The 26,761-nt window shown below is 47.4% G+C and overlaps 2 protein-coding genes across 3 annotated transcripts; both read left to right on the top strand.

The window, feature by feature from the left end:
- Position 1: 1 nt before the first annotated feature.
- sec14l7 (SEC14-like lipid binding 7) lies at positions 2-7,273 on the top strand. Its single transcript, XM_070988391.1, has 11 exons — positions 2-138; positions 1,015-1,090; positions 4,200-4,306; positions 4,768-4,956; positions 5,087-5,182; positions 5,270-5,330; positions 5,436-5,519; positions 5,655-5,761; positions 5,850-5,989; positions 6,583-6,752; positions 7,018-7,273. Exons 1-11 carry the CDS (start codon positions 85-87, stop codon positions 7,146-7,148), a joined length of 1,215 nt encoding a protein of 404 aa, XP_070844492.1. The 5' UTR covers positions 2-84; the 3' UTR covers positions 7,149-7,273.
- A 2,610-nt stretch (positions 7,274-9,883) lies between these two features.
- Positions 9,884-25,576, top strand: LOC139349004 (metal transporter CNNM4). Of its 2 annotated transcripts, XM_070989446.1 has the most exons (8): positions 9,884-11,687; positions 15,676-15,819; positions 16,597-16,731; positions 16,895-17,064; positions 19,701-19,797; positions 21,972-22,061; positions 23,875-24,050; positions 24,550-25,576. In XM_070989446.1, the coding sequence occupies exons 1-8, from the start codon at positions 10,178-10,180 to the stop codon at positions 25,093-25,095; spliced, it is 2,868 nt and encodes a 955-aa protein (XP_070845547.1). In that variant the 5' UTR covers positions 9,884-10,177; the 3' UTR covers positions 25,096-25,576. The 2 variants fall into 2 exon arrangements, with proteins under 2 accessions (XP_070845547.1, XP_070845548.1); XM_070989447.1 differs by lacking the exon at positions 21,972-22,061.
- The last annotated feature ends 1,185 nt before the right edge of the window (positions 25,577-26,761 follow it).

Here is a 26,761-nt window from a genome sequence, read left to right on the forward strand (position 1 = left end):
TGGCCTCCTCCGCTCTACCTGCTCCTCTCTGAGCTTCACCTCATTCACGTTCAGCCTCCGTTGGAGCGACACGACCCTGCAGACATGAGCGGACGAGTTGGAGACTTGAACCCAAAGCAGGATGAAATCCTTACTGAGGTAAAATATTCAGATCAATACGATCAATCAGCGCATTGATGAGTCTGAAGCATTGATGGGGGACCTGTTTCTTGTGTTCAGGTGTATCTGAGGCTGCTCTTGTTGTGGTAACACTTTGGTCCTATGGTAACTTCAGCTGTGTGCTCATGTTGTTCACCTCAGTGCTTTAAAGGACATTTACTCTGTTTGAATACTTGTACTGTACTCAATACAGTTTTGAAATACTTATACTTAGTGTTCTATTCTAACTTGCCCTTTATTCCTATCTGTTGAAGAAAACATAATTATTCCCCCTGAAATGTAATAATCCAATCATACAGACTGTAGTGATATGACAGCATGAAGAGTGTAGGTTTGTACTTTAGTTATACTTGTGTACTTTTACTTTAGTAAAGTTTTTAACACGGGACTCACAAACTGAGCTCACCATCGCTTAAGACTTTAAATCAGACACCAGCTAACTGGAACCAGGAGCAGTTTGCTTGAAAAATGATTAAAAGATTGATTATTAAAATAGTTATTGATCATTTTTCAGTCAGTCTTATATTCGATTGGCTGGTTGTTAACTTTGGTCACATTAAAGGTTTGACATTTTAAGAAACACCTTGATTAATGTTCTGACAGATTTATCTCCATCAGATGATTGATACCATCAGCAGCCGCTTAGCTTAGCTTAGCTTAGTTTAGCTTAGCTTAGCTTAGCTTAGCGCAAAGACTGGAAACAGAGGGAAACAGCTGGCCTGGCTCTCATTTCCCACTGCTTCCAGTCTTTATGCTAAGCTAAGCTAACTGGGATGATGGTGGAATCAATATTCTCATCCGACACTCACAGCAGAGTGTGTTTCCCTGAATGTGGACCTGTGTCTCTGCCTCCAGTTTCGGGGGAGGGTCCAGGACATCCTCCAGGACCTGCCTGCACAGCACGACCACTACCTCCTCCGCTGGCTCAGAGGTGAGACCTGCAGAAACCACCACACACCCTGAAACCCGCACAGGCTCGCTGAGGGTCTTCTGTGTGGAGACACAGATTAGACACAGAAATGACAGAAAATTTCAGTTTAAAGACGAAAGGAATTGACGAAGAACATGAGACGTTATCATCTCCGTCCAGCTTCGTCCACTGATTCGTCCATTTTCAGTCTCAGAGCATCAGACGCAACATGAGTGTTTTCACCATGAACACACTAAAAACTACTGAAGTACAAGTTTGAGGTAGTTTTGCGCTGCTTCATACCTTTACTGCACCACATCTCAGAGGCAGATTCTGCACTTCTTACTCCACTTTTCAGATGATGCATCGTTAACATTGAAACCAGGTGTTTTTACCAGTTTCCCTCCAGACTCCTCAGAGTTCCCCCTCAGATTTATCCGCTGACCCTTCGGAGGGGCCCGACCCCTCAGCTGCATATCAAGTATCTCCACCTGGAGCGGCTCCAGCAGGACTTGCACTTGTAATGGAGTGTTTTTCCATTGATGTACTGGTACTTTAACTTGAGTAAAGGATCTGAGAGCAGTGACGCAAACACTGAGCGGGAAACACAACAGTTAACTTTCCTCTGAACGCACTGCGGCTGTGTCGGCCGCCATCATTCAGGGTGTGTCAGACAGCTGTGGGAGGTAACGCCCGAGGCGCCGCTCGCTCTCTTTAAGCTGCTTTAAACAAACCTGTTCCCACAATTTGACACTGCAGGTGGTTTCAGTGGACGGCTGTGAGGAAATACCTGAGCAGCGGTATCGACACCTGTCAGAGGACGTCATGATAGAGACTCGGCTTGTGTTTCATTTGATCCTTTTCTGTAAAACTCAGAGTGTCTCAACCTCTTTATATCATTTCCCTTTAAAACTAAGTTGCCTGTGACCCCTCGGCCCAGATTATACAGCATCACACCTCACAATAATGAGGACAAGCTTGAGTCAGACAGTCAGAACAAAATGTTTAATACGGTTCATATCATTTATCTGCTTTGATCTGCGTGAAACAGCTGTTGACTACCGTCATGGCCGCTCCTCTGTGTTCATATTAGCTGACCTGATCCGCTCCAGCGTCGCCTGATGGGCCAATATACATGCCTGCTCGCCATCTTCACCTCGATGGACGTGAACTCATCGCAGCTTTTTGACTCACTCGTGACTCACTCCGCCCAGATCACTTCAGGCGTTGTGTCACTGATTCCTCAAATGTCAATTAAGTCATAATTTGCATGACTAAAGCGAGCGAGGCGTGTCCGTCTGGTCTCTGTGGTCCAGTTTTAGTGATTCAGATGGAGCTGAGAGTCTGTTAGCGGCAGTTAAAACCAAGAGTGAAGAACAAAACCAGTCAGAGGAAGCACAGAGTTCATGACCGCAGGCTGAGACACACCAACAGCTTTCTCTCCAATGTTCACTTTCTCTTCATCCAGCAGTCCGATCAGTTTGTGCCCGAATTACAGTATACTGACAGGTGTTTCTATTATTTTGTCCACCCCATTTTTATCAGTGATGGTTGGCTGAACAACAGAAACACCTGTGTGTGTGTGTGTGTGTGTGTGTGTGTGTGTGTGTGTGTGTGTGTGTGTGTGTGTGTGTGTGTGTGTGTGATCCAATGCAGGCTTCATAGAGGGAGGACTGTTGTGTTAGCTGCATTAGCGTTAGCTGTGGCTAACAAACTGGCAGCTGAGTGGATCTTATCAAACAACTTTGACTTGTTGTCAGATGTGTTTATTCGGTTTCTGCCAAGAGTTCAGTGAGCAGATTGATGCCACTCTCATGTCTGTACACTAAATATGAAGCTACAGTACAGCCCGCAGCCTGTTAGCTTAGCTTAGCATAGAGACTGGAAACCATGGAAAACAGCTAGCCTAGCTCTGCCTAAAGGTAATCGAAGTGGCAGTACCAGGCTAAGAAAAACAGCAGAGACAGAGAGGCAAGCTAGGTGCTTCCTGTCTTTATGCGAAGCTAGGCTAACACTGGCCTATTTCCCAAAATGATGAACTATTCTTTTGTATCTGAACAGCTGATTAATGGTAAATGCCAAAACACAGAGTAAGAATCAAACACACAGTAGTATCAGGTACACGGGAGCATCCTCCGTTTGCTAGCATTGGCTAATATTAGCCACTGTGAGCTAGTGGCCGCACCAGATCAAATCAGGCTGTTTTATTTCTGATCGATTCAGCCTTTCTTTCTAAGAAGAGATTTATGTCTCATTTCAAAAGCTTCATAACTGATCCAGCTCTGTCTTGGTTAATTAGTCATTTATTTCCTATAATTTCCTCCCTGTGACCCTGTGAAAGCACATACCATCGACCGGCCTGGAGGGTTTGGGCCGCCTCAGCTCAGTGATCTTATCCCACAGTAAATGTTTGTTTAACGATGTGCAAGACTGACCTCCAGTGAAGCGGCAGAGGTTTGAAATAGGTACTTTTCCTTTGCAGTCGATTACAGCCGGCGGATTCAAACATACCATGTTTACGTTCATACCTGCAAAAATAAGCTGAAGTACAGATAAAGTCATCTGATGGGGAGCTCCTGTCGTAGTGATATCATCAGATTCACTGCAGTGATTGGTGTCGGTCGGTTCCTCGTGTAATCTATTACCTGCTCCTGTTGCTGAGCTGGTTTTTGTGATCCAGGACATTTTGTTTTGGGTCGAGGTCCACAGTTCAGGGAGGTTCAGATCAATAGAGGACTTCAATATTTGCATTAGCTGTTAACCTCAGATGCTCTGACTGAAAACAGGCAAACTGGATCGAACTGGTCCCCAGCCTGGGGGTCATGACCCCACTAGAGGTGGGAGAGGAATACCGATCTCTGATAATTCAAAGGAGATAATCTGCTCAAAATTCATCCAAATCGCACATTTTAAACAAACTTCCTGCAGTTCTTGTGTCACTCTTTGGGTTAATTGTGTAGTTCATCAGTTGTTCTGTGCTGTGACTGTGATGTAATCAATATAATATCCATACATTACGTCACTTCATTGAGTAAATGTACTCAGTTACGTTCCATCACTGCTGAAATTGGTGTAATGTCCCTTTAAATCTTATCTCTGCTCATCAGGAGTTTTTCTTTCTTTTTCGCAGCCCGAAGCTTCAACGTCCAGAAGGCTGAAACCATGATCAGAAAGCACCTGGAGTTCAGGAGGAAGATGAAAGTGGACACCATCATATCTGACTGGACTCCCCCAGAGGTACTCACGTTTGTCCCCCATTCAAAAGTCGACAAGACAAAGTGTTTCCAGACATTTACGCGGCTTTCTCTCACGGCTCCGTAAGAATTTTACTGCTCAGAGTAATATATTAACCTATGACGGGAAAACGCCTCTAAAATACGATTTTTTATAGTTGCCCTTATGATTTGAGAGATGATGAAACAGGAAAAGTATGGTGGCCCTGAGAGCTCAATACACTGCAACTTAAAGGCACGTCCCAGCCGTGTGCAGCACCTTTTATTGTCCCCTGGAAACCGTCAGTGCTACTCGCAGCGTTTCAGGATTTGCTTGTGTTTTCTCACATTTTTTCTAAATGCTGCGTACTTTTGGTCAAACTGGTGACAACGTTTGCTGAATCTGCTTCTTTCTCCGTCTGTTGACGTGTTTTTCCGTACTAACAGAAGCTTTGTGTGTTCTCCTCTCCTTCGTGTGGCCGTCAGGTGATTGAGAAGTACGTGTCTGGAGGGATGTGTGGATACGACAAAGAGGGAAGTCCCATCTGGTACGACGTGATCGGCCCTCTGGATCCTAAAGGTCTGCTGCTGTCGGCCACCAAGCAGGACTTCCTGAAGACGAAGATCAGACACACGGAGATGCTGCAGCGGGAGTGTCGGAGGCAGTCTGAGAAGGTCTGGATCAAACTCTCCTCCTCTCTGCTCTTTTTACCTCTCCTTCCTCCTCTCCTCCTCCTCCTCCTCCTCCTCCTCCTCCTCCTCCTCCTCTTCTTCTCTGAATAAAATGCTTTCCTCTCTGTCTCAGTTGGGGAAGAACATTGAAGCCATCACTCTGATCTATGACTGTGAAGGACTTGGACTGAAACACATCTGGAAACCTGCGATTGAGACTTATGGAGAGGTTTGTTGTCACTCACGTCGTAATAACCACGTTTCTGATTTTATCTGATGCACATTAAACGAATGCATCTCCTCATGACTCGTGCAGATCCTCACCATGTTTGAGGAGAACTATCCAGAGGGGCTGAAGAGAGTGTTTCTTATCAGAGGTACATTTGAGGCTCTTCGTCTGCAGCTTTCTTCTGGTTCCAGGTTGTGTTTGTGATCTCGGGTTTAATCTTCAGTTCTTTCCTGATTTTCCATTTTCGCTGCAGCTCCCAAAATGTTTCCGATGGCCTACAACCTGATCAAACACTTCCTGTGTGAGGAAACGCGGCGGAAAATCATCGTTTTAGGAAGTAAGACAACTTCATTCATCCTTTCATCCATCCTCATGTTTCGTGGTGATCCGTCCAGCAGCTGCTGAGATGTTTCTGTCTGGACCGACTTCATCAAAGCTCCTTTAACTAAACTGTACGACTTTCTGTTTACAGGTAACTGGCAGGAAGTGTTACGCAAACACATCGACCCCGAGCAGCTTCCTGTGGTTTACGGAGGAACCCTGACGGATCCTGATGGAGACCCTCGCTGCAGGACCATGGTGAGAGTGAAGACCAGCTCAGTGGAGCAGTCGGTGAGCGTTGTCTGTCTGAGTGATCGTGACTGAAATGATGTGCTCGTTGTCGCAGCTCAAATACGGCGGTACGGTTCCCAGGTCGTACTACGTCCAGGACTCGGTGAAGGTTGAATACGACGCCAGCGTGACCATCAGCCGCGGCTCCATCCACCAGCTGGAGTATGATGTGACCGCAGCCAGCAGCCTTCTGAGGTACAAAACAACCAGCATCCTTTTCGTAGGGGTCCAACACTGAGAGACGGTTAGCTTAAAATCTGAACACCCGTGACCTTCATTTCCTGTTTGGGACCCTCGTTAGCAGCTCAAAAAACATACCGAACATGGTTTCATCAGCTTGATTCACGACAGAAAAGGACACAAAAATATATCAGGTTGAAGTTTGAGACGCCTCCTGTGACACTTTGTTAAATACAGGAGGTTTCCATACACTCGTCTGTGCGTCTGTGATTGGTTTAGAAACAGCGGTGCACCTCCCAAACCCCAAACGAGTCCATTTGGATTTCTGTAATTGGAGTTCAGTCACAGGAGAGACCTCTCTGGGGTTGAATTAACCCAAAACATGAGTAACATCACAATGTAGCAGTGCTGGAGGAGGAAGTATTCAGATCCTTTACTGCAGTAAAAGTACTGATACCACACTGTGAAAATACTCTGCTACAAGTAAGTCCTGCATTGAAACACTCCAAACACTGGCTGGTGGTTTGGGTGTGATGCTCGTGTTGGTCCTGACTAAACGCTACGGGTATGATTTAAAGTCACTAAACTTTGGCCCCGTTTCCTCTCAGGTGGTGGTTCGCCAGCGATGGAGCAGATATCGGTTTCGGGGTGTACAGACGGACCAAAGAGGGCGGCGGTCAGAAAGTGGCTGAGATGCTGCAGCTTCTGCCCAGCGAACGCTACAACGCTCACCTGGTCCCTGAGGACGGCTGCCTCACCTGCCCCGAGCCCGGAGTCTGTGAGTTCATTCGTTACAGGAGGAGGATTGTTGGGTTATCTGCTGCGTCACTTCCTGTCAATCCAGCCAGTTTAGATAGATGAGGCGGGAATACCTTCAGACAGATCCAGGCTAGCTGTTTCCCCCTGTTTCCAGTCTTTATGCTAAGCTAAGCTAATAGTCGACCTCATCTATCTCTCTGCAAGTTTATTTCCCAAAACGAGCCATTCACTTAGACTCCTGCAGGATGCTAGCTGTGGCTAACTGTGTCCTCCCCTCTGTGCAGACGTGCTGTGTTTTGATAACAGCTACAGCATCCTCCAGTCCAAGAGGGTGAGCTACAAAGTGGAGGTCGTCCCTCCCCCGGACGGACCGATGCAGAGCGCTCACAGCAGAGGAGACCGAAGGCTGCAGTGATGAAGTCCATCTCTGAGCGTGCTGATCCCTGCGTGACAGCCTCTCCAATCATTGACAGCTAAATCAATGCTTCTGCATCGGGGCCACATTTACCCTCTGTGGGGCCCCGGGGCAGAACTGAGCTGTGGACACTTGTTAACACCACCAAACCTCTTTCTCTTTAGGCTGAGTGCATCATCAGCAGCTAGTTTGTGTGACTTGTCTGACAGAGTAACTCAGCATCAGGCTGAAAAGCTGCGTTTTGCCTCCGTCTGTGTCCAGGTTTCATGTAACCACACCCAACTTTCTGTAATCCTCCACCCGGTTTACACAAACCAGCTTTCTCCTTTACGTGAGGTTTAACCAATCAGCTGCTGCTCTGGGGCCCGGGACCGTTTCCTGGCAGGTAATCCAGCCACGTGTGAAGATTTACAGATTCTCAGTTCAGACACAGAGAATATTTTGGCATTTCAGAGCAGAACCACTTTAAGTCTATAAGCTCATCATTTACTGTCGGAGGGTCACTTTCTGAGGCTTTATGCTGTTTTTGTAGTTGAACGTAAAGACTGTGAGAAGCTTATGCGCCACTGAATTGTCCCAACGCTAAGCTAACGTGAAGGACAACACACACACACACACACACACACACACACACACACACACACACACACTGAGGCCACAAATGGAGGACAGTTAGTTTCTGAGGTCCTTCGTCAGCTGGAGCTCTGTGCCAGACTCTGTTTGGTAATTGTATAACTCTGCTGCTCGTGTCTGATTGGCCTGAAAATGACTGATGCTGCTAATAATCTGACATTATCCAAATCCAGCCTTTAAAACACTGATGAAGTCACTGTGACGATAGACTTCATGTTGTAAATTAAGACAATTTATTTTTAATTTATGAAAACTCAGTTACATTTTGTCTGTGTATTAAAGTTACTCCTAATAAAGGCTGATTCCATGGATTGATAAGAAGCAGATGTTTGTCACTGATCTAGCAGCCTGCAGCACAGGAACAGTCTGTCATGTGTTGGTACCACAGGAGCGCTTTCATCGCACTTTATTCACTCTGAAGGTGATTCATCAGAGACCACCAGGGGGCGCTAAACCTTCTCCCTCTGCTCGATTCACCAATTCTTCTATGAAATGTCCAAACCAACACACAGGACAAGTGAAAGCACTCTGTGAAGGCAGAAAATGTGTATGACGAACATTACACTGATCAAAATCAGGATTCAAAACACGTCTGCAGTACTTTTATTTATATGACCAATGTGTGAAATAATCTTAAATATACTTAAAATGAAGTGAAATTAAAGAAACATCCTTACAGTGTTTTACAAGGGGCTTGAAAGTAAGTATACTTCTCATAAGTACACTGTAAACTATTAAAAGATTTTGTAATTTAGTACACTTTTTAAAAGTACACTTAAGAGATAAGATAAGGGAAAACTTTATTATTCCCCGCTGAGGAAATTAAGTTGTTACAGCCAGTAAAGTATAAATATATTCAAAAGCAGTGGCATAAAAAGACCAAGATAAAAAGGATACAGAAGAAAAAAAATAAAATTAACTATACATACACTTTGTATAACTAGTATTAGAATTAACAGAATTGGTATTTTCATTTTAAGTAGAACTTTATAACATCTATTTAGAAATACACTTTTTAAAAAGTACATATCAAACATACTTTAAGCACAAACAGGGTACTTCTATTGACTTTTCTATACTTCAGTTATATTTCTAATACTCTAAAGTACTACGGTTTGACCTGGGATGGGAGCAGGAAGTGACATCAGTATAAAAGTGGAGCAACAATCAAACCCAACTACAAAAACACTGCGTTTAACTCCCAGCTGTCGGTTCGTACTCACAGTAACACACAGAAGGTTTCTGCAGGGATCAGGTCTGTTCATGGCACGAGGTTTTGTCTTCTGCTCTACGTTCTTCAGCAACATCCTCATCATGAGCAGAATGAAGCTCCTCTTCACTTTCTGTCTTTATGCAGTCTTTCAGTGTTATGTGAGATTTAATGAAAACATAAATTATGTTAAGTGAATTATAAACTCAGCGGGCTGGGAGCATGTCCTGTGTGAGCTTAACATTTGGGCTGATGTGTAAAACTCAACAGTACTTCAGTAGCAGTACATTCAGCAGTACATTTCACTGGTGCATTTCTGAGAGAACTGCAGTCTTTCTCAGCATCTCCAAACCAGAATGACTTGAACTGGTTTGACCACGAGGTGGCAGAGTAAGCCAGGACAGAGGAGACTGGGACAGGCCGCGTTACATAACAGCTGATCACTGGACATTAGGCCCTAATAATAAATAAAGATGGTTAGTGGACATTTAAAAGCAGTTTACAGGACAGATGATCAGTTTGACCTCATGTTCAAACACTAAACAAAGGTCAGAGGTCCCTGCAGCAGACAGCACGCAGTCCTACACATAGGCAAGCAGTTTCTGTGGTTGTGGATGTGGTTGTTGTTGTTGTTGTTGTTGTTGTGATTGTGGTGGTTGTGGAGTCAGATCAGAGCCCAGCTGCAGAGGGCTCATCTCTGGAGAAAATGCGGAGCGCCTGCAGCCAGCAGGCCGGCCGGGCTCTGTGCCAGAGGGATGCGGGATGGTGCAGGATGAGGATGAGGAGGGAGGAGGGGGGGAGAAGACGGGGGAGGTGATCGGGGTGCACAGATGCCATGTGCCTTTACATAACAGCAGCTGGCTCCGGATACAATTGGATGAGAAACCGCTGGCCGCAGCAGCGGCGGCAGCATCCACCCGCTGTGTGCCGCATTGCCCCGAGCCTGCCACGCAGGGGGGTGGGGAGGCGGGGGAGGTGGGGGTGAGCGCAGGGTGACGCAGGGGGCGCGCATAGTCTGGGGATGTTTCCCTTGACTTGCTGCATCTGAGTAACGGAGGGCAAAGCGTGTGAGAGGGCAGGAAGGGAGTGTTTGTTTATTAGCTCTACCTGTCGCCGTCCGGTAGGCGGTGATAACGGGGGTGTGTGTGATGGACGGCGGGGGGCGGAGCCGCTCGGACATGAGTAAATGACGTCAGCCCTCAGGTCGCCGAGCAGTGAAACAAACATGGCGACAGAATGGAGCGGGCAGCAGGGTTACATTCTCACTGTCATTATCTGCCTGTGGAGCGCCGTCGGCGGCCGGACGGAGACGGCGGCGGCGGCAGGGTCCGGAGTCAGCGGCGGCCGGGGCAGCGGCGGGAGCCAGGTGCTCGGCATGCGGCTGGAGAGGAGCGACAAGCCGGCCAGTACCAATGACGACGGTGTCATCCAGGTGACTGAGGAGAGCTCCGTGCAGCTCCGGTTTTACGGGGTGCAGCTCCACTCGGGCACCTGGACGCAAATCCGCTTCACGGAGCTCACGGACGGCGGCGGGGGGGACGAAGGGGAGGAAGAGGAGGAGGCGGTGGCGGCGGCGCGGGGCGGCAGCGGCATGATGGACGCGCCGGAGAGGACTTGTGCTGATTTCACGAAGGACATCAGCGTCGGGACCTTCATGAACGTCAGCAGTCGCGGCACGTCGGGGCTGCTGACCGTGCACATTAAGCCGCTCCGCAAGAGCGAGCCGCAGAAGGAGTACGCCCTGTGCACGCCGGACGCGGAGGGGAGCGGCTGGGTGCTGCTGGGGGACAGCGATGGCAGGGTGCTGGTGTTGGAGGAGAAGAAGTCCCTGCTGCCCATGTGGCTGCAGGTCATCCTCGTCTCCTGCCTGCTGGTGCTCTCCGGGATGTTCAGCGGCCTGAACCTGGGGCTGATGGCGCTGGACCCCATGGAGCTGCGCATCGTCCAGAGCTGTGGCACCGACAAGGAGAAGAAATACGCACGGAAAATCGAGCCCATCCGCAGCAAAGGCAACTATCTGCTCTGCTCTCTGCTTCTGGGGAACGTCTTGGTGAACACCACCCTCACCATCTTCCTGGACGGCCTGATCGGCTCTGGTCTGGGCGCCGTGGTGGCCTCCACCATCGGGATCGTCATCTTCGGAGAGATCGTCCCGCAGGCGCTGTGCTCCCGCCACGGGCTGGCCGTGGGAGCCAACACCATCCTGGTGACCAAGCTGTTCATGTTCCTCACCTTCCCGGTGTCCTTCCCCGTCAGCAAGCTGCTGGACGTCCTGCTGGGCCAGGAGATCGGCACCGTGTACAACAGGGAGAAGCTGGTGGAGATGCTCAAAGTGACGGAGCCCTACAACGACCTGGTCAAAGAGGAGCTCAACATGATCCAGGGCGCCCTGGAGCTCAGGACCAAAACCGTGGAGGACGTGATGACGCCGCTGGGGAACTGCTTCATGATCCAAGCGGACGCGGTGCTGGACTTCAACACCATGTCTGAGATCATGGAGAGCGGCTACACGCGGATCCCCGTCTACGACGACGAGAGGTCCAACATCGTGGACATCCTGTACGTGAAGGACCTGGCCTTCGTGGACCCGGACGACTGCACCACCCTGAAGACCATCACCAAGTTCTACAACCACCCGGTGCACTTCGTGTTTCACGACACCAAGCTGGACGCCATGCTGGAGGAGTTCAAGAAAGGTGTGTGAAACCTGCAGCCATCACACACACACACACACACACACACACACACACACACACACACACACACACACACACACACGCACACGCACTCAGAGACCCCCCCCAACCCCCACCTCCCCAGCAGCAGGGTCTGCATTGATCACAGCTATTGATGGCTGGAAACATCCCAGCCTCCATTTAAACACACAACTGTGCAGCAAACTGGTCCTGATGGTAACAGGACTGCTGGCACCAGTTAGAGTCAGACACTTTACTCTCATACAAGTACTAATACTGCACTGTACAAGTCAAAGTCCTGCATTCAGAGCCTGAAGTATCAAAGTAAAAGTACTCTGTATCAGTGAAGTGTTTCTCTGCTGTCTGTGGATTCATGTTCCTGCTGCAGATGTTTCAGCTCATTGAACTCCTTTATATCCTGTTGCTGCTTTAATCTTCATCAATGCTTCATGTTTTATAAGATCATCACATGTTTGCAGCGCGGCGTCCCGTGAGAACCACGTATCTCCAAAAAGCTCGACGAGCTCAGAAAAACAGGCTGTTTTCAGCTTTGTGACGATGCATTTTCAGCTGATCCGAGAAGCTTTTTAAAGACTTCATTCAGCTGAAGAAGAGGAGAGTTTTCTTCAGACATGAGGGAAGAACTCAACAGACATTCAACACACCTGGAGATACGTGGTTTTCACTGGAGAGAGGAAAACCACTTGGATAATATATATTATTCTGAAAAGGGCCTTTCTGCATAATGAGTACTTTTACTTTTGGTGCTTGAAGTATTTTCTGATGCTGACACTTTGACTTGTGACAGAGTACTTCTACACTGTGGTACTGCTGCTTTGACTCAAGTAAAAGGTGTCGTTTATTGAAGAATCTGCACCAGGTGAGTTTTAAAAGCGCTGAAAAGAAAACTTGTGTGTACTGCAGAGTGGAAGCTGCTGGTTTCTGTGAGCAGAGCGTGAGATGAATTTAACTACTTTTATGTGTTCAGAACAGGTTTTGACACCAGGCCTCATCAGAAAATCTCCAGATTAAAGGAAAAGTTTGATATTATGGGAAATGTGTTTATTCACCTTCCTGCAGAGTCAGATCAGGGTGCTGATTCTGCTCTTTGAGTGTGAAGCTAGCAGCTGCTTAGCTTAGCTTAGCTTAGCTTAGAGACTGAATGAGTACTTTGCTGTTGAACGAACGCGAGGCACCGCGTTGATGGACGGGGTTTGTTTCTGTTCTGTTGTCCAAACACCGAAAACCCGAAGCTGCTCAGTTTACTCTCATATAAGAAAACCAGGAAAAATGACCCGAGCTGAAGCTGCTGCTCATTCTTTGTCTAATTGTTTCGACTCTTATGTCCAACGTGACACTTCACAGCCAGGAGACGCAGCTGGATCTTATTTCGTCTCAGGCGATGGACGAGAAAATGTCCTGCTGACACTCGATACAAGTAACACACGAAGAAGAAGAAGAGAGATTGAACAAATGTGATATCTTCACAGACAAACCATGCGAGCCTCTTTGTGTTTGGAGCCTCTGTGCTGCATAATGCTGCGTTTTATTTATTGGACACACGAGTGTTTGATCTGATCCAGCAGCAGGTTTTTGTTCCACATCGACGCTCATCGGCGATCATCTTCAGCCAGACAACAGCAACTAATCAGTGAAATCAGCTGCTGTGTAATGTGGTTTGATGGGATGAAAATCTGCACATTCAGGCGCACAGGATTAGCGCTGGAAATCTCAGCGCCGAAACCCACACCGTGAACACAAAGCCGGTATCGCAGCGGTGTGGAACCTGCAGAGAGTTAAAGCTTGTTATGTTGATAATGATGCTGTTTGAAGTCATCGGACCTTTTCTTTACGTGGCACGGAGGCAGAAAACGCTGTTTGTGTTTGCACGGCTGCGTGTTAGAAACGTGCAGACGTTCCTTTAATCATCCGTCTGCACATCAGCTTCACCAGACCTTCGATGAAAAGCTGAAGAGAGGCCGTCATCACGCTCAGCTGTGCCTGTTTATAGCGCGCATCATTAATCAGTTCATGGAGCTCACGTCCAAACAGACTTATGGAGTAACTGAAGACGTTATTGATGCGCCTTTCGCTCCATATTCTGCAAAAACCAAACGACCTGCATGAAAAGCTTTTTATTTTTAGCTTCCTCAGTTTCGCCTTTGATCGCTGCAGACGCTGAAGTGTGTGTGTGTGTGCGTGTGTGTGTGAGGTGTAGTGTGTAAACAGTGAGGCATCATTACGGCTTTGTCCATCGTCTCAAGTACTGCACCGCATCAGCCACCTCAACATGACGACTGCGACATTTTAGACAAATAAATGTGGAGAAACATCTGAGCAACTGAGTTCTTCCTGCTTAAGATAAGATAAGATAAGATAAGATAAGATAAGATAAGATAAGATAGACGTTATTGATCCCACACCATGGCTCAATTTCACATTGAAATAATAAAAATACACAAGGTCACAAAGTCCCCAGAATACCTGCTTGTGGCAGGTATCGAGTGAAAGAAGCCCTCTGATTGGACGAGAGGTGATGAATCGTTGAAGTAGAGGATGACTCTGACGGTTATTTTCTCGTTATTGTTTCTGTGAATCATCTATAAAATCAGTCAGAAATCTCCAGACGTTTTGTTTTGTCCGACCATCAGTCTAAAACGTCGAAGACATTCAGTTTCTGATCTTAAATGATGAAGAAAAGCAGCGAAACGTCACGTTTTAGGAGGCTGATGGTTGAATTTTAGGCTTTGAAAAAGTATCTAAATAGTTTCCGATGACTTTACTGTTAATCAATAAATCGATTGACCGATTGTTTCAGCTCTTCGACGCTGGTCATGTCAGCCTCGCAGTGTTTGTCCTGCTGCCTTAAAGCAACCCTGCTGTGACCTCTGACCTCTCTGTGGAGTTTAGCATGAGGTCAGCGCTCTGCCGTCTCAGTGGCTGAGGATGAGGATGAGTCATGGCGTCGCTGGCTGCCGGCTTCAGCGCTGTGACTGTGATGCCAGCAGGCCTGGTCCCGTGTGAGCTGGTGACAGTGACCGCTCGCACGCCGGCCTCATGTAAACATGGAGGATGACTCATGGCGCGGCTCGGCGCCGGCTTCCGTTTCCCGACGTCCCGTCCGAGCTGACTTCTGTTCTCCTGCCGCTGAAACTGAACGCGGCCTCTGACGCTGCACACAGTGTTTCATGTTTGTTTGTTTACTTTTATTTGTGCGGTCGAATCGTGTGAGTGACTCATAACCGTCACGTGACTCGATGGCTGACTGCGTGCAGCCTTACGGGGACGTTTTGGCCACTTTGGGCTGCACGCAGTCACAGTGCACACACATGCATCACCGAAGAGGCCAGAAACAGACGCTGCTGCTGTGTGGACGCCTGACAGCTTTACGTCCCGATCAGCAGATCATGCGTCTGCACTCGGCCGCGAACGCCTCGTCAGGTTTGTTTGTTTGTTTGTTTGTTTGTTACGTGCACACTGAGCCTGAACGGAGCCGGGAGCAGATTAATCTCTCGTTTCTCTTCTTTCCACCGCATCCCTCTTTCTTCTCAGCCCTCCTGCTGCCTCTCCCTCCTCTTTATCTCGTTTTGGCAGTTCTTCCAGCTCTTTTCTCTGCAAAGCTCTTAGTCCAGCCTGTGCTATATTAAGGCATCAATCTGTCCTCCCAGCAGTCGGGATAAATCCACCGGCAGATCGAACAGCAGCGTCACCGTAGCTACGCCGCCTCCCGAACAGAAAAAAACAACACAGGATGTTTTCATCTACCCGGGGCCGGATCTGTTTGAAGGCCGGCCGCCGACTTTCTTCCCATCAAGCCGAGCTCCTGTCCTCCCTCGAGTTTGATGCTGGCCTACTTTCTCGGCAGTTGAATTCTAAGCAGCCCAGTTTTTTGCGAGCGGGGACTTTAAACTCATGAAATGTTGATGCACGCCTTCAGCTCTGCACTCCCGGCTGGTTGTAACCTTCAGGTGATCTCTCTCCTCTGCAGGTAAATCCCACCTGGCCATCGTCCAGAAGGTGAACAACGAGGGGGAGGGGGATCCGTTCTACGAGGTGCTGGGATTGGTCACGCTGGAGGACGTCATCGAGGAGATCATCAAGTCGGAGATCCTGGATGAGTCTGACCTTTACAGTGAGTCCGCACTCAAACACACACCTGAAGACGTTGGACCGCGTCCAAAACAACCAATCGCAAGTGGCGTTTAATGGAGGTCAGAACACGACCATTGTTTTCTGAGTGGTGAAGGTCATGTGCAGGTGATCTGTCCGTCAACACAGTTTGACTTCAAGGAGTAATTCAACATTTTAGTGGGTGAGGAGATTGTAGCTAGCAGCTGGTTAGCTTAGCATGAAGACTGACCCCCCCTCGTTTCCAGTCTTCATGCTAAGCTAAGCTGCTGCTGACGCTCGAGAGAGAAAACATTTATCTTAATGAAATTAGAGTTTCAGTCATAAACCTGCCTTTTTACATCGTGTCGTGAGGTCATTTGAATGCAGCGCTCAAATGGCGGACTCCGCCGCTAACGATGAAAAACACTAGAGTTAATTAGAGAATGTAAACACACAAACAAAAGAAGAGTTTGAGTTCATGACAGTCCTGAAGGAATGGTTTGATATTTTGGAGAGTCAGATATCTGTATGCTAAATATGAAGCTACAGATGTTAGCTTAGCTTAGCTTAGTTTATCTTAGCGTAAAGACTGAAAACGGGGAACAGCTAGCTTGGCTCTGTCCAAAGGTAACGACACCTCCAGAGCTCGTTAACGAACGTGATATTTCCTGGACTCTTGTCCAGCCTGCGGAGCCTGGATTTGTTTCCGCCTGCTGTGTGAAGTTGCTCCTCGGCGACATCTTGGCGAATGAAACGTGCCGACGCTGCTCTCTCTCAGCTGTCTGTCGTTCTTTTGCAGCTGACAACAGAAACAGGAAGAAGGTCGACCCCAATAAGAACAAGCCCGACTTCTCAGCCTTCAAGCACGACGCCGACAGCAAAGTGAAGATCTCTCCTCAGCTCATGCTGGCGGCTCATCGCTTCCTGGCCACAGGTGAGCTCTGAGGGGGCGGCGGCTAATCTCACTGTGCGGCCTCTGGTGGATTAGCAGCGGTCACTGTGGGGCTGATACCCGCTGACCTTGGTGTTCACTTTTACGGTCTTGATTTTGAAGACACAAACATGTCTCCCCCCCCCGTCACCCCTTCCTCCCCCAGAGGTGAGCCTGTTCAGCCCCTTCCAGATCACAGAGAAAGTCCTCCTGAGGGTCCTCAGACACCCAGACGTCATCCAGGAGCTCAAGTTCAACGAAAGTGACAAACGCTCGCCGCAGCACTTCCTGTACCAACGAGGCAAACCTGTCGACTACTTCGTCCTCATTCTGCAGGTACGCACGCACACACACACACACACACACACACACACACACACACACACACACACACACACACAGGTAAATCTTTATTTGAATGTCATCCTCATGCTGGGATGCATTTTACATCCAGCAGCAGTGATTGGCTCACCAGAGCTGAGCTGCAATGAAAATTTAATATGAGTAAAAGTACAAAATGTACTTGAGGTACCAAAAGTAAAAGTTTGAAAAAATAGAATTAAAATTAGAAGTAATAAATAAAATAATAATAAATAAAATAGAAGTAATACATGAAACAGAATAATTAAACACAACATAAAAGTAGTTTTAACCCACAGAAACGTTCATGAGAATGTAAATAAAGCTTCACTTTCAGGGAAAATGTGGATGTTTTTAAGCTTTTTATGTGGTGAAGAACAGACAAGTAGTTTTAAACGATGGCGGTAAACAAACATCCCGGCTCACAGTTGGGCGTGGAGGCCGAGCGGCGGCGGTCGGTGGGGGGGGGCCACGATGACGCGAGATTAGACGATGCAGGCTGACCCGTTTTAACCGCCGAGCGCAGGTTTATCCCGGGTCAGCGCGTCGGTCTGGAGGAGAATTAACATGCGTGCGGCTCGACCTTTTAAGACTCACCTGACTTAAGGTCATTAAGTGGATTTATTTCACTAAAAAACAACCTGGATGCTTTTGTTCTGTCACAGCCGACGGTTCAGCGTTCAAGAGATACTGATGATTTGTTTTTGGGATACTTTTTGAGCTGCAAATTAATTTCCTTTCATTGATTAACTCCAACGTGACGTCTTCACATTGTTCATGTAGTCTGAGCAAAAGTCCAAAAAACTCAAATTATGACAAAAAAAACAAATGTTTGGTGCTTTTATCTGTTTTTGATTATCAGTGTTGTTGTGGATTGATTTCCTGTCTGTGATTCAACATTTTGGACCTAAAAATGATCCAAAACATTTATATTAACTCCCTGAAAATCCTTTTTTGGATCATGTTGAGACCAACATTTAACTGTTTTAAACAAAAAAAATGATCCACTTTAAGACTTTGTGTTCTGTCAATTAGTTTGTTAAATTCAACTGACAGTTATTTTCATTATTAATTCATCTACCAATTAGTGTCTCCATCACCTGAGCAGGTGAGCAGGAAGTCGTCACATTAGAGAAGCTGGAAAAAGACTCAAATATTTGCAGATGAATTTTCCTGCTGATGGATGTTTTGGAAATTTCTGTAATAAAGTGAATTAAAAAAGATTTTTCGTATGCATTCGGGACTCATGTCTTCATGAGACGAAGGACTCTGTTGTAGACCGATTGACCCGTCTGTCCTCGTCCCGCCGGCAGAGACACGAAACGAACGAGACGACGTTTCTGATTTAATTTATCTCTTTAAAGGTTAAACTGAGCGGCGCAGATCAAACTTCAGCATTCACAGAAGAATCAGAGCAGGAAATGCAGATTTTCCAGCTCAGTTCACTGACTGCTGCTATGTCTAGTCTGTCTTAAAAAGCAGCTTTTGTATTGGAATACGTCCACGTGTCAGGGTTCAATAACTGTCAACAACTGCTGTATAAATGTCGATCAGTCTGTGAAGATGCAGAAAAGCTGAGAGCGAGGTGTTTTGGAGGATCAATCCAGCGTGCAGCTCAGTTCTGCTCTTCCTGAACGTCGAGGGGCTCCTCGCTCGGCACGACCTTCGCTAATAGATCCTCTTACGTAAGAGGGAGACGAGCGGCGGATTGAAGGGTTAACGAGGATGGAACAGAAAAGCAGATGAGACGACGGAAATGAGCTCCAGAGCGACAGCAGAGTCGGACCAGCAGCGGAGGAGTTCAGACGCTCGGTCAGTCCTCCTCTGCAGCAGGAAGTCAGCGGAGACAGGAAGTGGCTGATTCCAGCTTTACGGTGGACCTTTAGCTCCATTCAGGCTGCGCTCGTTCCTCTGAGTTTTGAGGGTAATGAATTCATGATCTAATTGACAGAACAAGTGAAGGTGATGAGGAGGAATCTGTTTCAGCACTGAGGATGTGGCTAAAGTCTAACTCCTCTCAGAGACGAAGGTCAAACTTGACCATAAATGCCACAGTTCTGCTCAGTGGGATCATCGGTTGGTCTGAATTTGATTAATTATTGCTGGATTTGGAGTTCTGCGCACACACACACACACACCTGGTCTGTCACACACCGTCTCCTCCAGCTCGGTGTGTGTGTCGTTATCGTGGCCGTTGTGTGGAGTCGTGTTTGAAAGTGTGTGTTTGTGCTCGGAGGCTTTGTCGTCGACACCTGAGGTGTGGATGAAATGACTTCAGACACTCAGCGTGCAACCTGAGCCCAGCCGCTCCGGTTCCACCTCTGAAATACACACCTGTGTGTGTGCGTGTGTGTGTGTGTGTTTGAGGTGAACAGACACTGGACCCTGCAGCAGAGCACCTGTGGCAGAATGTAATATTTATAGGACGTTAAAGTGTTTCTGTTACCTGCCGCAGACACACACACACACACACACACACACACACACACACACACACACACACACACACACACACACACACACACACACACACACACTCTCTGTACACTGTCAGATAAATGGACTTATTGAACAAAATGTCCTGTGTGTGTGTGTGTGTGTGTGTGTTTCAGGGACGAGTGGAGGTGGAAGCTGGCAATGAAAACATGAAGTTTGAAACTGGCCCGTTCTCCTACTACGGAGTCATGGCTCTCAGCTCGCCATCGCTGGGTGAGACAGCGCATACGCACACACACGCACACACACACACACGCACACACAAGGAGACGTAGAGGAGAATGAAAATATCACATACAAGATAAAAAAAAATATCATCTATATGTGTACATTCTGCACAACATGAGTATAAAAAATAGTAAAGAGTAAAGTACAAATACCTCAGATTTGTACTTAAGTGCAGTACTGAAGTGAAGCTTTATCTTGACCCCGAACAGTGACAGCGTAGCTGCCCTGATATTGAGCCTTTATGAGCCGTGATGACGGTAATGAAGTCGCTCTAATTGGATAAAAGGACATTTTTAATCATTTCATCTATAAACTGATCAGAAATGATCAATAACGCAGTGAAACATCACTGTGATCACATGACGTGTGACTGAACACACGAACAAACATTATTTGACTGTTTCACACATTGAAACTGTTCATGAACACATGAAGACACGTCGAGCTTCCTCTCCTCCTCCTCTTCCTCTTCCTCTTCCTCCTCCTCCTCCTCCTCCTCCTCCTCCTCCTCCTCTTCCTCTCAGCCCCTCCTCATGGGCTTCTTGGCACCTGGAGTTGGCTCTGTGTTCATGGAGGGGAGGAGAATCATTTATAAAGGGATGAATAAATAAAGCTCATTAAATGTTCAAAGTGTTGAAAATGTCCTTTTATCTGTTTCCACATCAGAGCTGAAATCCATCTGTCTTTGTTTATTAAAGGCTCAGAAATTCTCATCAGAGGAAATTTAAATGAGAAACTTTCTCCACAAACTCAGCGTAAAACTTTTCTCGTTACAGTAAAAGCTGACGTGTCGTTTAACGGTGAATTTCCACGTTGTTAAAAAACCGCGTCCACGTGAGAAACAATCTGACGCGGCTCCGTCGGAGCCGACAGGTGACGCCTGATCCAGGTGTTTTTAATCCTCTGACAGCGCAAACTGCAGACTTCTGGTGGTTTTAACATGTTTTTTTTTTCTAAATGAAATGAGGCGACGCTTCCTGCAGCATCATTGGCTGCACTCTGCAGGTGTAAAGTGAGGCAGGTGTTTGATGATGTCAGCCCACCTGAGCAGCTGCAGTCTGTAAACCTGACGCACTGGTGACTCCTAGTGGCGGAGCATCGTAACTGCTGATGTTGCTCCTCTTCTCTCCTCCTCCTCCTCCTCCTCCTCCTCCTCCCTGCTGTCCTGTCTTCCTTCCTGTCTCCGTCCCTGATGAACTGCTGTCTGTTCTTCATGTGCAGCTCAGTGTTTCTGCATGTGCAGCATCAAACGCCAAACGCTCGACCATTTCTCATCCCAAACGCCCACTTTGAGCTCTAAACGGGACGTTTGTGACGTTTCAGACCGTTGAGACGGATCCAGTGATGGACGTGATGTGAGACATGAATCTGTCCAGGAATCCTTTTTTATGTTGGTGTACAAATCAGCTGATAAGACGAGAAAGTGATTTAAAGACGCCGTTGCCAAACCTCATTTAAATTTGTTTGTGTTTTACTAATAATGTTCAGAAACTGTGATGACAGTAAAGCTTATAAAAGCTGTTGGAAATCAATCCTCCATTTAAATGATTATTCATTTATTACTGGAAATTATTTGTTGGCCTGTAGAGAAATTTGACTTTTTTGCAGGTTCTGCTGTAACATTACTAACAGCAATTAACTGAAATCAATTGAAGAATTAAAGTTTTCTCAATAATTAGGACAATGAATTTATAGTTACTGTCAATTTCTTTTTTTAGGAAACTCAAAGTAGTTTATTGGACTTTTAAGACTTGTATCAGCATTAATTATCCAGTACTGGTCTGATTTGTAGCAGGAAGTTACATTTTTTTCATGATCCAGATTTACAGATGTGTGGTCTCAGGTCAGGCCTGGAGACCTGGACCAAACGTAGAACTGGTTCTGAGTCCTACGTTCTCATCCTATCGGGCTTCTGGATTCATGCTTGAAGCCCTGAAATGAAAGTGTGATTTTTTTGTTTTTGTTGCAGCAGATAAACTGTGTGAGAGCTGAATGAGGTTCTGTGAGTGTCAGAGGCTGATTCTGCAGATCTGCAGTCGGCTGGAGTGAAAAGATGACAAACGGCTGCAACCAAAGAGAAAAAACGCAGCGAAAACGACAAAGAAATAAACCAGCTCATCTCTGTCTCTCTGCTCCTTCCTCCCCCTCCTCTCTCTCAGCCGTCACCCCTCCTCTCTCCCCATCAGTGGCGTCCCCCCCTCCACGACGCCTCTCTCTTAAGAGGTTTTCTCTGTTCTCTCGTTTCCCAGGTAAACACTCGCATGGGCCAGAGGAGGGCGGGGGGGGAGGGTTCCTCTTTAAACCAGTCGCTCCATTTCCCTTTTTTTCATCATCGTCAGAGCCCTGATCCAGCAAGTACGAGCCCGCAGGAAGTACTGACAGGTGACAGGAAGTACAGACAGGTGGCAGGAAGTACTGACAGGTGGCAGGAGGTACAGACAGGTGGCAGGAAGTACTGACAGGTGGCAGGAGGTACAGACAGGAAGTACTGACAGGTGACAGGAAATACAGACAGGGAGTGCAGACAGGTGGCAGAAGTACAGACAGGTGACAGGAAGTACTGACAGGTGGCAGGATGTATGGACAGACAGCACAGACAGGAAGTGCAGACAGGTGAAAGGAAGCACAGGTAGGTGGCAGGAAGTGCAAACAGAAAGTACAGACAAGTGGCAGGAAGTACAGACAGATGGCAGGAAGTACGGATATGAAGTACAGACAAGTGGCAGCAAGTATAGTTAGATGACAGGAAGTGCAGACAGGTGAAAGGAAGCACAGGTAGGTGGCAGGAAGTGCAAACAGAAAGCACAGACAGGTGGCAGAAGTACAGACAGGTGGCAGGATGTACAGACAGACAGGAAGTGCAGACAGGTGAAAGAAAGCGCAGGTAGGTGGCAGGAAGTGCAAACAAAGTACAGACAGATGGCAGGAAGTACAGACATGAAGTACAGACAAGTGGCAGCAAGTATAGTTAGATGACAGGAAGTGCAGACAGGTGACAGGAAGTATAGGGAATTGGACAGACTTGCTGGATGGGGCTCTGGGCGTAGTCCCCACTATTTTCTGACCCTGTCACCACCTGTTCGCCTTTAACCACTGATCTGTGGTCAGATTTTATTCTCGCTACCAACAAGAGGAGCAGCCTGATCTGACTGGAGGTCTCTGGTTAACGGAATCATTTTGGGACATTCGCTGATTCGCTCTCTTTCTTTCCAACAGGTGGACGAAAAGATGGACACCTCTCTCGTGCCTTGTCCTTTAAATACAAAGCTGGCAGCCAGCTAGCTTAGCTTAGCATAAGGACAGGAAACAGCTCGCCTACCTCAAAGGTAAAGGCTCATATCTTGTTTGGATAATCTGCAACAAGAAAACAAGATGAAACATGTGGATTGGGAGCTTACGAGGTGCTGGCAGGCTAGCTGTTTCCTGTCTTTATGCTAAGCTAAGATAATTAGCTGCTGGCTTGCTGTACACACACGAGAGTGGTACCAATCTAAGTCTCTGAAAGAAAGAAAGCAAATGAGAGTATTTCCCAAAATGTTGAACTACTCCTTTAAGCACAGATGTTCTCTCCTGTTCCTCCCACTCGATCTCCTCCAGCTGAAGTTCTCTGATCATCGCCGACGCTCTCTCCCCTCTAACACAACCCTTCAAACGAGATTACGAGGATGGCTTCCTGCCCCGAGGTCACCCTCCATGACATCACTAAAACCAGCCAATGAGAGAGCTTCCTCCTCTGAGCTCAGACAGTCCTGTTGTAGCCATGAAATGCTCAAACGATGCACTTTGCCTCGTCGCATGGCATGTTTGTCGCATTGCTTCACAAACTCAGTCTAATCTCAGTCCATCAGTCAGTGTTGACGTGAAACTATTTGACGTGTGTTTGTGTGACGTGTTCATGCCGTCTGCTCTCCCCACCGACCTTCATTTCTTCACGTTTTCACCTCATTTTTTTTCCTGTTGTTCCTCGGTGTGCTTTCTGCTTTTGTTAATGTTTAATCGTGTGTGTGTGTCTTGGTTTTTTTTGCTTCCTCCCCCTCTCACTCTTTTCTCTCTCGACCCCAGAGTTTCGTTCCCCGTCACATGGGGGCAACCTCAACCGCTCGGCGTCCCTGAGCTGCACTGAGCGCGCTCCAGAAAGCGGCTCCGTCTGCGGCAGCATCACTCAGATCCCGGGAACGCCGTTCCAGTACATACCAGACTTCTGCGTGCGAGCCCTCTCAGACCTGCAGTTTGTCAAGGTAACCCCCCGCCGGGCAGCCAGCTCTACTGCACTGAGACAAGGTGGAGGAAGTACTCAGATCCCTAAGTCAAAATCCTACTTAAAAGTACAGCAGTACTGTCGGCTTCATGCAGTAAAAGTACAGCAGTGCTGTCGGCTTCATGCAGTAAAAGTACAGCAGTGCTGTCAGCTTCATGCAGTAAAAGTACAGCAGTGCTGTCAGCTTCACGCAGTAACTGTGCAGTAGTTTTTATCGTGAATCTGGTGCAGCAACATGCTTCAAAGACTGGGAAAGATGTGGAATGCTCCAAAAACACCTGTTGGGATCGTTCCACAGGTAAACAGGTTGATTGGTAACAGGTGAGAGTATCATGATTGGGTATGAAAGGGGCGTCACCACTTTGTGAGCACATGATTGATGTACCAGCCTCACTTTGACAGTGGGCCGGATGTCTGTCTTCATCTTCGTCTTCCTCTTCTGCTGCTGAGCGTCCTCATGATGGTTTTGCTCTCCTCAGATCACTCGTGCTCAGTACCAGAACGGTCTCCTGGCATCCAAGCTGGACAGCACGCCTCAGTCTCCAGAGGGCAGCCACACCCGTCTGGACACGTCTGTCTCTTTGCCCCCCGTGACGCCACCCGGGACCCGCTGCCCACTGCCGCTGGCCACGCCTCCCGCAGGGCGCCAGCCGTCTAACGCTCAGCCCACGACGGCGAGCACCCGCGTCGCTCCGCCCCAGACCGCCTCCTCCTCCAGCCGCAGACCGAGCCAGTCTCTGCCCCAAGCCACCCCCCCCCCGAGCAACCACGCCCCCCTCTCCCATACCCCTCCGTCCTCCATGAGCACAGCGACATGCACCTTTAACCCCCACCCGGCTCAGACCTCCTCCAAGCCCCAGCAGTCCCCGTCCTCTGCTGGGCCGGAGAACGGGCCGGGAGAGACCACCACTCTGCTCAGTGAGCAGCAGAACTGCGTGGGCCCTCGCAGGGCCAGCCACACCCAGGCACACCCCCACCCCCACGTTCACACCATCAGTCACGCACACACTGAAAGCACCATCTAACTAAAGTCCCTGCGGGGAAACTAAACTACCTGTGCACTCGCTCACATGACACACACTCGCACTACTTCCTGTTCCTGTGTGCTTGTTGTCTTCTGAACTTTCTGTAGACGTCTGAGGGATGCTGAGATCTTCCTGGACCCCTTCCTGCATGTCCCCCTCCCAACACTGAAAAAGATCAAGATTAGACGACTAAGACAGCAGAGACAGGGAACACTAGTGAGTATGATTAGGACTGAAGACAGGCCAACGCGTGTGTGTTCTTAAAGGATCAGTTCACCCATATTACAGAAAGACATTTTCTACACACCTCAGCTGGTGTCCAGTCTTGCAGATGGTTTTATTTGTCCAGGTTTTGAGCTTTCTGGGATCTATGGATTATCCAGAATTACTGGGACAACGTTCATGATTTGGTTCGTTCAGTGTCTGCGTGGGAGGGCAATTAAAGTAGAAACTAGACCCTCTGCTCACGAGAGGCAGCTAATGCTAGCTAGACCATCTCCTCACGAGAGACAGCTAATGCTAGCTGTACCCTCTTCATGAAAGAGACAGCTAATGCTAGCTAGACCATCTCCTCACGAGAGGCAGCTAATGCTAGCTGTACCCTCTTCATGAAGGAGACAGCTAATGCTAGCTAGACCATCTCCTCACGAGAGACAGCTAATGCTAGCTGTACCCTCTTCATGAAGGAGACAGCTAATGCTAGCTAGACCATCTCCTCACGAGAGGCAGCTAATGCTAGCTGTACCCTCTTCATGAGGGAGACAGCTAATGCTAGCTAGACCATCTCCTCACGAGAGACAGCTAATGCTAACTAGCTCTTCCTGCAAATTGGAAAAATATGCATATTAGCCACAGTATCTGACTTTAGTTTGTCAGGGGCTATTTTTCCAATATTTTGAGCAACATAAACAAAATTCTTTGTATTTCAGTCTCAAAAGTGAAACTATGTGCGAGACGTTTTTTATAATTAACGTGAACTGACCCTTTAAATCAGCACATTCCCACCTGACGTGTTCACATCAGTGCTGTATCCCCTCAAATACTCAAGCTCCTGTAAGGAGGAGTCACTTTAGCTCATTTTATTTCGTATGACTCTCAGTTTCCATTATTTTTCCAAAGAGTGAAACTTCGGTCAGTCAGTATGATTTTATCCAGGTGTTGTTATAGAAAGTTAGTTTGTTCCAGTTGTGCTGAGCTGTCAGTGAATCAATTCAACTACCAGCAAATGGACCAGATTCACTGCACTGAGTGAAGGTTAAACAACCGTAGCAGTGATTCTGCATGTTTTGGTCCTTTTAATACAAATCGTGAATACTTTGCATTAGGCTACTTTCACATATAATACTGCAGTTTTCTATATTTTTGGATGTATTTCACCAACTTCAAGGCATCCTTTGGTTTCCATTCATTTCAGAATGACAGGAAATTTGCTTTAGGTGTGTTCGTTTATGTCAAAAGTGCAATATAACAGGACAACAAAAACTTCAATTATGCTTTTCCATTTCAAAACAGAGTTATTAATTTGCCATTTGAAGACTGAGGAAACAGAAATATTAACCGGCAAATATAAAAGCCCTTTTTATTTTTTATTAACGCACAATTTAAATGCATATTTACTTCATGAAGAAAAATAGCCTGTTGCTTTTATGAATTTCTGAACCACTAA

This window comes from Chaetodon trifascialis, chromosome 20 (assembly GCF_039877785.1).
Source record: "Chaetodon trifascialis isolate fChaTrf1 chromosome 20, fChaTrf1.hap1, whole genome shotgun sequence".
Lineage (NCBI taxonomy): Eukaryota > Metazoa > Chordata > Actinopteri > Chaetodontiformes > Chaetodontidae > Chaetodon > Chaetodon trifascialis.